This window comes from Arachis ipaensis, chromosome B7, assembly GCF_059453495.1.
Source record: "Arachis ipaensis isolate K30076 ecotype BB chromosome B7, ASM5945349v1, whole genome shotgun sequence".
Lineage (NCBI taxonomy): Eukaryota > Viridiplantae > Streptophyta > Magnoliopsida > Fabales > Fabaceae > Arachis > Arachis ipaensis.
Window position 1 is genome coordinate 134,972,954 of NC_142442.1, and position 12,356 is coordinate 134,985,309.

Sequence of the window (12,356 nt, forward strand, 5' to 3'; positions counted from 1 at the left end):
TAACCCGCGGATAGGGTTAAAGTAGAGTCCAAACCCTACCCTACCCTACCCATTGCCAGCCTTAAGCCCAGTGTTATGTCCTAGTTTTATCCTCATAAACTAACCTAGTTAACCTCTAATCTAAGATACAATAAACCTGAAAGATAGAATGCCCTCAATATTAATTTACATATCCTACATAAATTCCTAGAAGGAGTTAAAATGTCAAGAAACTGAAAGATTGAATATAATATAATTATTTACTCCTGCTTCATATTTTACATTTATTTTTTAACAATGCCAAAGGATACAATTTACAATGGGTTGATGCACTATCTCAATTTGCTTGGAGTTTATGGCAAAGCGCTTGCCATATATATCTTCTAGGAAGCACAATATAAAAACTTCAACTTCAAAAATCAACAAAAATCATGTTATTCAAGCACAAGAACTGTAAGAAATAGGATCCGCTCTGTGATTACCCTGCATTTTGAAAAGGAAAAATTCAAGTCAATCATTCCCCAGGCTCTAAATAATAGGAGCTTGTACCAGATTCCGCACTGCATTATCTCCATGATAGGGTGTGCTGCTCATGATGACAAACCTGTATGGTGCATCTCCATGTCACATCCCAGTCCCTTTGACAAACCAGAAATACGGATAACGCTACCGGAGAAGGAGTGGCCAGAGTTCTTTAATACAATATCTACACTGTTCAGAATATTAGTCTGATTGAAACATCAAATTAACATTGTGTAAAAATTGGACCTGCATAATTTGTGCAGCTTTTAGTGATTAGGGGCCAAACCAAAGAGGGAAACCAGTCTAAGTTAAGATTCTTTCACTTGAATTATCTACCTTTTTATGTACATTTATAATCAAGATAGTTCAAGGGATTCCATTGGAGATGACCAATGCCGTAACAGCGCTTCTACAGTTAACCTCCTTGTTGCACTAAGCATTGAGATGAAAAAACGGCAACCGTCAATTTTGTACTCTTCAAGAGGGTTTCTGTGCCCAAAGCTCCTTATATTCACCTGCCACAAATCAGATAATAAGCCTAAATCTGCTAAGGAAGGCAAAAGGATTCATTAGAACAAAGGGAGAATTTACCGCAGAGCTGAGCCGATTCATGTTTACAAGGTGATCTCTCCAGAAGCAATCAAGAGTTTTCAAAAGAACAGCTCTCTGTATTTCATAAAATATCAAATATAGTGGTTAGTTATAGTTTTACATTACAAGAGTAAAGCAATTGAATAGTATCTGACCTCAATTTCCTTGACATATTTATCTTCATAACCAGACTCTTCAACAACATTTAGATATGAAGCAATTAGAAAATCTCCAAGATATTTCCGGAGGAGATTAGATGTTGTCCGATACTTCCCGTTCCTGCATTAGATGTCAGTTTGTTCTACAACTCAATATATTGGATTTTCACATCTACAGTAAAGCAATTAACTCACTCAATTAGATCATCAGAGCAAATAACAAGCCAACGTCTCAACGAAGAACTTTTCCTGCGGATTCCCCTGAATGCATTTGGAGGTGTGGGCAGATTTGGAAGGGAAAAGTTGACAATATCAATGGAACCCGCATCATTCAGTTGCCCAAGTGAGTTTAACAAAGAGTCGTCGGTGATCCCTCCAAAAGATTCTGTGGCATTCAACATTAGATGGTTTTGAGCAGAAAAATGATAATCAAGAGGACATAACATTTGTTAAACAGAATGGAAACGCCATAGTTGCAATTTGTAATGACTTACCATGAAGCAGCTTTCCACCAATTGTCATAAACTCTTTCAAGAGCTTACTCAAACTCCAGGTACATGGATGCTACAAATCCATTCAATGTTATAATAAATAAAAGGAAGTGATGACCAGAGAAACATACAAGAAGCTAAAGGGAAAGCTGAACCACCTTCATTGGATTGATGTTACTGAAGACAATCTCATCCACAACTGCTTGCAGGTACCTATAAGTGACATTCTTTAGATTATGAAGGGGGACTCGAAGAAAAGTGATTGAAGAGAAAGAAGAATACATCTTGATCACCAAAACTAGAAAAAAACCAGTAACAAACTTAAAGTAAGCATAAACCACTCAAGAACTTAGTTTCAACTCCCAAATGTACATGCTTAATCATCCCTGAAAGATACCCATAGAGGACAAGCAAAAGAATTTTGATGTTTGAGAATTTAAAGTGACTTACTGGAATATGTGTTGGGAACAGCTTTCATCATCTCCAGTCAAGATCAACTGCCTTAGATCATAAACATGCTTTCGCTGTACCTGATAAAATAAAATAATAATAATAGAGAAAAAATCAGTTGATAGATGATTAGTAGACTTTAATGTTCCATCAGAATGTCCAATTTTGGAGAACAGTGAAATTTATTCCATAAATCTGACAAAGGTTAAGAATTGTGTCAGACAAATTTAGTTCTACACATTTTTTAAAAAGAACACAGTTGCCCATGGTAACAAATATTAACAACAAAAATAATAGTAAGCCTAATTTGGTAAAACAGACTTTCACCAATTTGAATCAACCAAGAATATTATGACAACATGCTACAAAGTAATTACTTAACCAACTATGTCTTTGAAATGTCTCCTCGTGAGTAACAAATATTAACAACAAAAATAATAGTAAGCCTAATTTGGTAAAACAGACTTTCACCAATTTGAATCAACCAAGAATATTATGACAACATGCTACAAAGTAATTACTTAACCAACTATGTCTTTGAAATGTCTCCTCGTGAGTAACATACCTCCAATACTTCATCAAATTCAACTAGGCTCTTTCTTATGCTGAAGAAGAACTTCTCTGCATTGATTTGCAACCCCAAGAGCTGTACATATGTGATGATTCCAGATAGGCGCGGGAAGATTACATTCATCGTCGCAACGAATATTTGCATTAAATAAAATTAGAAAACAAGATGGCATGGGAAAAAGCAAACAAACAATTGGAAGAAAGAAATTCAAATATTTCACTGTGTGTCATGAAAGAAGAAATGTCATTATATGAGAAGAGTAAAAGCACAGATTCAGACATCTTCCCTATTCCCAAAATCAAATATATCCTAATGAATGACAATGTTAATAAGTAGATTATAACCTGCTTCACAATGGCATCACCCTCAATTGGCATATCCTCATCATTTGTAATCTTTGATATAAGTCTGACAGCCCATTCCGTATCAAAATTGAACTTTTGAAACATCTCGTCCTGCAAGCTGTAACAACGATAATGTTAGAATTGTTGACAGCTGTTAATTAGTAAAATAGACTCATCCAGTCTACCACAAGAAACCCAGATGTAAACAAACAAAATGAGGAGCAGAAAACATTTAAAAATTTAGGCATAAGATTCAGTCCTTATCTTTTGCAGAGAACGGGGATACAGATCCAAACCTATACCTCATTGAAACATCTATTCATAAAAACAATAGTTGTGTTTGTTGCAATGGCATTTTGTATTTCAAACAAAACTTCACATACTCCTAATACCTAACATCTAACTAATCAAAGGCCAATCATTATTAATATAAAGTGAAGCCCGACATGGTCACGTTAATTACAAGAAATACAGTGATTGTCTGATTGAATTCACTTTGTTATTTTAATACTAAAATAATCATAAATGCTAAAGGAGATAGATCCGAATAATCATTATCCATGAGTAAGAATGAGCATCTACTTTTTAGTTTTTTTTAAGTTGACAAGAATTGTTTAGATTTCAATTCATATGAAAATCATTAACAGTGGCAGTAGTGGTACGCTACCTAACCATAAATCGTGTTGAACCTGGATCTCCCTGCCTTCCTGCTCTGCCACGGAGCTAAAGTGAAGATTACAAAATGTATTATCAAAATGTGAACACAACATAGGGCTGGGACTGTGACAAAATATGTATTGACATTAATAAATATAAACAATGATACAATTCACGCCAAAATGATGTTTGCTAATTAGAAATTTAGGATATTATTGTTAGACATATAATCATTCATGTGCTTTCATCTAATAACTTAAACTTTTGTGATAAATGGTTTCATGACATGATATCAGAGCTTATGCCCAAAAGGTCAAGAGTTCAATATTTTGTTAATCCCAAAAAGAAAGAAACTCTTGCATGAGGAGACACGTTAGATATATAATTATGCATGTGCCTCTACCTAATAACTTAAGCTTTTGGAATAAGTGGTCCTATGACAATTATGCCGCAAGCTTCGGAGAAGCCTTGGACATCTTGTTGGATGCATGAGAAACACTTATTGCTGGAATTATGACTGTGGTGTTTTATATGACATTTTGACACCAAATTTAAAATTCCTTACAGGAGGCAGCAAATGAAAAAAGAATTAAAAGAACCCTTCAGCCAAGCCAAAAAGTAAATATCTTTTAAGCTGAAATCATATTAACATAATTATTTGTGCAAACTAAAATACGTAAATAAGCAATTATTGATTATTAGATTACATATATAGGTATCCTTTTTTCTTTTGCAAATTTAGGATGATTGATCATCAAGATAATATCAGATACCTCAAATGATTTGTTGATAACATTCAATGTTTATGTAAAGCTATTCAATACAATAAGTATATAAACTTAATTCTACATAAAATGAAAATATTTCCCATACAATATTTTTAACAACACACGGGTTTTTCCCCCATAAATCTGTAAATCTTGGGTGGGGAGAGGTTAAGGTGAAACAGCTTTTCTTCAGAGAAATTTAAAATTTTATCTGAAATTAACAATTTCTAGAAGGGTCAAATTGGATGCTTAATTGTAAACATCTTCCCCTTTTTCCCTCATTAGTCATCCAAGTCGAAGAATACAATAAAAGGCCATTCCTAGATCTAATATATTAGTATTTAGACCATTACTATGCTTAAGTTACCTACCTGGTTATCTATTCTCCGGGACTCGTGTAAAGATGTACCAATTACATGAAGGCCACCAAGCCTTTTAACTTCAGAGCCTTCATGCAAACAGTGCTCTTCACAATCCTTCAGAACTGACACATAGGCAAGTGCTACTGTTGGACCAAGAGGGTAAAATTCAGAATCTTCATTAGCAAGCTCCTCCAGCTCCTTAAAACTATATGACAGACTAAATTCAATAGCCTCTGTGATAAAGGATTTAGCCTTCTGATATGTCCAGTTTCTACCCTCACTTTTCGAGACATATTTGGCTGAATAATTCATGTTGCAAATATAAAATCTTTTGAGTTAAAAACATGAACTTATTACTAAAATGAACAGAATGACATCTTGTATGAAAGAAAGGAGAAGGGGGGGGGGGGGGTTGAGGAGAAAAGATACTGACCCATTAAGGTTGCCTTAGCCAGTAAGGCCATTGATGATGATCCAACCTTTATCTTTGGAAGCACCTATAATCAAAGATTCGTTAAAAACCGTATTTTCCAAAATATAAATTAAATATCAATATGTAACACTACCTGTTGCGAAACCGTCTCACTAGCAAGTTCAACATTTGGATCCTGTTGTGTCAATAAATGAATTATGCTATCCTCTATAATTTCTCTGGCAAGAATCTACACACATAAGAAAAACTGCCACTTATAAGATCCAGTTCATGCCAAAGTGAACATATGTCATACAAACATGACGTCAACCAACCATAGAAGAGATGCAAATGATCTCACTTTTCTTGACATCCAAGAAATCAAAGACAATATTATAGGGTTCTCACAGAACATTGAGGATGGAAGACTCAAAAACGACTAATCTTACTAGCACACTTACTTTTGGATTTCCTCCAAGGATTATATCTGTGCCCCTGCCTGCCATATTTGTAGAGATGGTAATGGCATGTTTGCGTCCTGCCTGTGCAACAATTTCAGCTTCTCTTGCAGCATACTGAATTAAACGAAAGAGGGATTGTGGTGAGAGGCAAAACTTGAAACACATATGCGCGTGGGCATGCATGTGCATTATCTAGGATTAAAATGAAAGAGATAGACAGAGCATATGCTTCTGAAGAGACTAACAAGTTATACTTTCACAAACCTTGGGTCGAGCATTCAGGACATTGTGGGGAATATTCCACTCCCAAAGCAGACCAGCCAAAAGTTCAGAATTTTCTACACTGCATACGAAAAAGAGATCAGATACTAACTATTCTCCAAGCTACCAATTACTCAAAAGCTTTTGCACAGACAAAAACAAATTTAATATATAACTCATATTGTATTCAGTAAACAAAGGTGTACCAAAACTTAGAGCAAGACTTCCATAGAAAATAAAATAGAAGCATAAATTCATTAATGCAAAGATAGAATTTAGAAACATTCTTCTGAAACTAATAGACAACAATAATTAGAACTGCCACAATGCTTACCTAGTTGTCCCAACTAAGATAGGACGGCCTTGTCTAAACATATATTCAACTTCTCGGCGAACTTGCTCCCATTTCCCACGAGCAGTCTAAAGCAACAGATTAAAAGAACAAACTTATGCCTTGAAGAAATAATCATTTACTATTATTGAAAAATAATCATTTACTATCATAGTGAATATTAGATGTCCTACGGCGAAAGCTTGAATAGGAAGATCTTTACGAATATTAGGAAGATTTGTGGGCACTTCAATGACTGGCATCTGGAACATTTTTATGAATTCTCTCTCCTGTGGTGATAGATATATCAAGCTTACATATATTGCACATGAATTATGATAGATGACAACTTATGCAATGCTAAAACTATATAAATCTTTACTTCTGTTTTTGCAGTCCCAGTCATTCCTGACAATTTTGGATAGAGCTTGAATAATGACTGGTAAGTGATTTGTGCCACAACAACGGAATCTGCCTGTGCAGGGTTAAAACATTGAAACATAGAATCAAATAGTTTACCAAAAAAAAAAAAAGAAGCAAACAGTTATGACCAAATGAGCATCATGAAACCCAACGTATACCTGAATCTTCAAACCTTCCTTTGCCTCCACAGCCTGGTGAATCCCCTCAGACCATCTCCGTTTCTCTTCAACTCTTCCTGTCAGCTGAGAGTTTTCAAGGGTATATTAATTATATCATCAGATTCTCAAGAAATGCATCACAAAAGAAAAAAATTGTTAGGTTATTTATGAAAGTGATGCACTGCTATCGGAAAATAAAATCTGCATAATATTAAAAACAAAAAGAAATCTCAAAATATTACCTCATTGATAATTAAAGCCTTCCCATCTCGGACTATGTACTCCACATCTCGGCGATAGAACTCTTTAGCTTTTAAAGCGTTCATCACAAACCTGGGGTAACTCAGCTCTCATTACTCGTGTAAGGAATAATCCAATTCCAATTTGTTAGTCAGAATTATCCCAGAATCCAGCTAATATTCAATTAGTATGGCAATTATGATGGTAATGGTGATGATTAGTTTAAATTATCATCAAAATATGAAACATGGATCTCACACCTAAGCCCTAAACACTCCCCACCTTTGTTTTACGACAGGGATTTCATAAAAAGTTAGTACAACCAAAGTGAAATGAATATATTTCAAATTCAATATTAAAGCATGTGAATATTACCTAGCCCAGGGATCATTTTCATCCCAAAGGTCATTGGTTTCAAGAGCCATTTCAGCAAGAGCAATTCCTTCCTCAGTCAACTCCACTGACTGATTTTTAAGCTCCACGTTATAATGCTGTTAAGAAAATAAAATATGTTTATAGAACTATTTTGTTGAATAGTCCAACTTAATTCCTTAGAATGGCGAAAAAGAAAAAAACTAAGATAATGATTAATGATACAATAAATTACAAGATAATGAACTCACAGTGCCCTGCACAAGCAGTTCAGCTACTTTTGCAGCAACAGGATATCGTGCAGCATCTTTACTAGCCTGCAATACAGGAGGAGGACCAAGTGATCTGTCATTGAGCTCGTTCAGTTTAAATGATCATTCAACCTGGATAACGAAGGAGATGATGACAAGGAACAATAAAAATGGAAAGTTAAGCTTACCTCACCGCTGATTAACAAAGGATTTCTTCCTTCATCTATCAGGACAGAATCCACTTCATCAACAATTGCAAAATGAAATGGCTTTGGCCTGATTTCATTTATAATAGTAACTAGTAACAATCCCATCATATTCCCAAAAAAATAAATAAAGAAATAAACTTTTAAGTTCTGTTTAAGTAATATATTCTACCATCTCATCACAAGGTCTTCCCTATTTCCAGCAAGATTATCTCGTAAATAATCAAAGCCAAGTTCCTAAGGCAAGAAGGTGATAGAAGGAACAGATTAAGCAAGCACTGTAAATAAATGTAAGTATAAAAACAAAAGGAATAAATAATAACACTTTGAATAACTTAGAAGTGTAGTTACAGAGTTATTGGTATATGTTATATCACATCTATAGTTGGATCTCCGCTCTGCAGCATTCATCCCCTTCTGCACATGCAGAAAAACCAGAAAATAAATTCAACATAGTCATGCTATGATTTTATGAGTTGCATCATAAAATTAGTAACAAATCAGGCCAATTTTCTCTGGTCTAGCCTACCCCCAAGACACACATAGTACATACGCGGAAAAACTTCACTACCAGCACAGGAAACTTACCTGAATAAGGCCTACAGAAAGACCTAAGAAGCAATGAACACGCCCCATCCATTCAGAATCACGCTGAGCTAAATAATCATTGACGGTTACCACTGCAAATAAATCAAAAGACCATATCAACCATTTTTCTTTTATTTTATGCAGAGCCAAATGTTAGCCTATCCCCTGGAGAAATTGCTCAACCAATCAAAGCTTATCAATAATACATACCATGAACACCCTCACCAGTGAGGGCATTAAGATACGCTGCTAACGTGGAAACCAACGTTTTCCCCTCCCCTGTTTTCATCTCGGCAATTGACCCATCATGCAGCACTGCCCCACCAATAATCTAGCCATACAAAAACCTCATAAGGAACAATTCAATCAACTACATTGAATTGATCGTGCCTGAACATCAAAATGTTCATAAATACACAATGCAATGCATGTACAAAAGAAATGACAGAGTGATCTTGCCTGAACATCAAAATGGCGCATCCCAAGCTTCCTCCTTGCAGCTTCACGAACAACAGCAAACGCCTCTGAAAAAAGAAAAACCGATACAATCACATCAAAGAACACATTTTAAAGACCAATAAACAATGGGAAAATATTAAAAAAGTAAGAGATTGAACCAGCTTGAATATCTCCAAGGGTCTCGCCACGTCCGAGCCTCCTGCGAAACTCCTCCGTCTTGGCCGTTAACTGTTCGTCGGAGAGTTTCTGAATGTGGGGCTCGAAGGAGTTAACAGAGCTAACAAGGCGGTAGTAATCACGAACAACCCAGTAGTTCAAGCTCATGAAATCGTTGAGACTCTTTCTAATACTACCTAGCGTCCCCTAGAAACCAAACAAGTCACAGATACAAAAAGGAAGAGTTAGTTAATTGTTTTCACTTTACACAGGCATTTCGTCGAACAGGTAACGAGCACAGAGCGAGTGGACCTTGGAAGGGGCAAGGGCGGCAACAACGGGGGCGCGTGTGAAACGACGTCGTATGATGGGAGGGAAGGAGGAAGGATGAGAAAGAGAAGAGGGTGGAATGAAGGAGGAGCCATTGGCGTCGGTGTGTGGAGGTTTGACGGCGAAGGAAGGGGCATATGAGAACGCCGGCACGGTGGTGGCCATAACCGATATGCAGCTGACTGGCTTAGACTGTTAAAACTGAATAATGAAAAGGAAATGAACTGAAAATAATCGAAGTTATCTTTCACTTCTGTTGTCGGATAAGGTTTTTTTTTTTTTTTTTCTTTATAAGAAATTTACTAACCAACTTCTTAAAGGAATATCTTAAAATTTAAAAATTTTAGTTAAGAAATTAAGAGAACTTTAACTCGAATCAGGCTTCAAGAATTGGGTAAAAAATTTACATATGAAGGTGGGACGAGTGATATAAGCAACTATTAAAGGTATACAAATTGAAAATTGGGTGCGATTTGTGTTTAAAAAATTAAAAAAATTTAAATTTGATTTATGTACCTCTTAAAAATTGAACGGTCTAATTTTTATTCTTTAAATTAAATCATTATATATTTTAATAAAATATTACAGAAATTTACTATTTAAAAAAATATCATTGTTAATCTAATTTTAAAAATAAAAATGTGTCAAGAATTTTTAGTTGAGTATTTTAATTTTTTAATCAATAATTATGTCAAATTTTAATAAATATTAATTTTTATCGTTATTTAAAAAAGACATAATATTTTTTTAAAATTTTAAAAAAATTTAGATAAAGTATAAAAATCAATAATTTAATGTAAAAATTGATTTAGTAATTAAAATTTGTTATAAATGAAAACATCTTACTAAAAAATTTTAAAAAATTTATTTGAAGTATTACTCTTAATTTTCATTATATGTTTTAAAAATTTGAAATTTTTTTCCGATTAATTATCACTTTTCACCGTCAGAAACTCGGATTAAGATCATGTGATTATGTGCTTTTTACGGGAAAAGATTAAAACAGTAGATTCCTTCCTTCTTTCTTTTATTGTCAGCAACTATACTCTCAACAAAAATAAAGGAAAAAAGAAAAAGAAGAAGAAAACCAAAACAACAGTGGGGGAGTCAGTGGCATATACAATGCAAAGTTTTTTTTTTTTTTCAGTATCTCCCAATTTCAATTTGACAGACTAAAAATTAATTTGTCACGGATCAAAATTTTATTTAAATGTTTGTCATTAGATAATAAATTTTACTGTTTTGTCGATTTTTAACAAATTAATGGTGGTTCGATATCTAGTGGTCTGGGAGCGAAACATACGTACCAATTTTCTAAAAGTGCATTAAAGTGTCTTCGATTAAACGGATATCGGGAATAAAGATAAATTAAAATTTATAAATTGGTAAAAAAACGAAAAGATAAAATTTTCAAAAAGAAAATGTGCTGAAAACGAAAAAATTTGCGTTGATAATAAAGGAAAGCAGTAAAATGCCTTTGACTGGGTCAAAGGGCTTTCACATGAAAATCTAAAATGCAGAGAAATGTAAATTGGACAATGAAGATAAAAGATACTTGAAAAATAAAATTTACAAGAAGATAAATTGAAAGAAAGAAAACATGGAAGGAACCCTACAGAAAAGTTACTCGATCGCAGACTCAGGAATTCTGAGATGTGAGTGTGCTTGAGTGTTTTCTGAGTTAAAGTTCCAACCTCTATTCCGTAACTGACAACTAATTACAATTAATTACAAAAATCACAGTCTTGAATGCATACTCCTTGGTAACCGTTCCCGACATTTGGCTATAAATATTTCCCATGATTTTCTCGCGTGATGAAAGTCTCTAACTTCTCCACTATCATAACTGCTCAATCTACTTATTCGAATATCTTGTTCGATTACCTGTCTCGAAAATCTTGTTCGATTTGGCCTGTTCGATTTGGCCTATTCGATGTAATAAAGTAAAGAGTAAATGCCATTTCCGGTCCCTAACCATTTACCCGATGAACTTCCCACCCCTAAGAAATCTAAATACCCAAATCGATCTCTATCTATTTAGATATCTGTACATTCCAGTCCCTGCAACCGGTTCCGAGCAAGTCACTTGCTGATGTGTTAGTAAATTGTCCACATGGGTTTCTCTTCTTCATAATTGGGACAAATCGCCCATGTAACTTTGTTGAAACGTTGCGTTTCATTATGAGCGTTATTGCATAAAACACCTTCCTCTCCCTCTTCATTTACATTTGGCCCTAAGTTTGAAACATTTCTCCTTCCCTCCAAAAGAGCATTACGTTGAGGACGTGCGAGCGTGCTGCACCATTGCGTAGGAAGACATTGACTGCATTTGGTAAGTTTCTTTGAAACGGTAAGGAATGTTTCGTTCTCTTCTACTTACTTTATCTTTCACTGTAGTCAAGTTGAGGAGTGTGTCAGATAGTGGGAGTGAAATTAGTTTTGATAACTCAGTTCTCCTCTACATGGTGATTATGGGTGGATGGGGTGAAGCACTAGCTTTGTTTGATGAGTTAGGGTTGTTGCGAAACTATCATAGTGATGTTAACTTTAAAAGTTTCTACCTTTGTGTTTACTGATGAGTTAAGAATTCTTAACTGATAGACATTATAGTCTATTTGCTATTGATTAAGTTTGAAATTTAGCTCTGTTACTAAGTTGTGGTTTGAATTTTTACAGATGTTTGTGTTTGTTGTCACTGTTTTTCATCATGGTGGAAAACTCAAGAAAGATCCAGATGGAGTGTTACGGTACGTAAATGGAAAGATTGAGAAATTTCCACCCATGGATGTTGATTTTGTCAACAAAAAGAATTTGGA

The 12,356-nt window shown here is 34.7% G+C and overlaps 1 protein-coding gene across 4 annotated transcripts; it reads right to left on the bottom strand.

Annotated features, from left to right (window-relative positions):
- Positions 1–204: 204 nt before the first annotated feature.
- On the bottom strand, positions 205–9,923 carry SECA2 (Preprotein translocase SecA family protein). Of its 4 annotated transcripts, none has more exons than XR_015892398.1 (32): positions 9,523–9,923; positions 9,213–9,417; positions 9,055–9,119; positions 8,806–8,926; positions 8,596–8,687; positions 8,359–8,424; positions 8,180–8,244; positions 7,990–8,077; positions 7,802–7,867; positions 7,554–7,669; positions 7,181–7,271; positions 6,939–7,022; positions 6,740–6,832; positions 6,552–6,647; positions 6,361–6,446; positions 6,030–6,108; positions 5,766–5,879; positions 5,459–5,554; positions 5,326–5,389; positions 4,902–5,191; positions 3,774–3,829; positions 3,107–3,224; positions 2,757–2,837; positions 2,192–2,271; positions 1,900–1,954; positions 1,745–1,814; positions 1,446–1,635; positions 1,248–1,371; positions 1,093–1,167; positions 838–1,016; positions 584–690; positions 205–462 (listed from the first exon to the last, which is right to left on the bottom strand). XR_015892398.1 is itself a non-coding variant. In XM_088494329.1 (31 exons), exons 1-30 carry the CDS (start codon positions 9,703–9,705, stop codon positions 858–860), a joined length of 3,012 nt encoding a protein of 1,003 aa, XP_088350455.1. In that variant the 5' UTR covers positions 9,706–9,923; the 3' UTR covers positions 205–747; positions 838–857. The 4 variants fall into 4 exon arrangements, 2 of the variants coding, with proteins under 2 accessions (XP_088350455.1, XP_088350454.1); XR_015892397.1 differs by having other exon boundaries at positions 584–747; XM_088494329.1 differs by having other exon boundaries at positions 205–747; positions 4,902–5,035.
- Between the last annotated feature and the right edge of the window lie 2,433 nt (positions 9,924–12,356).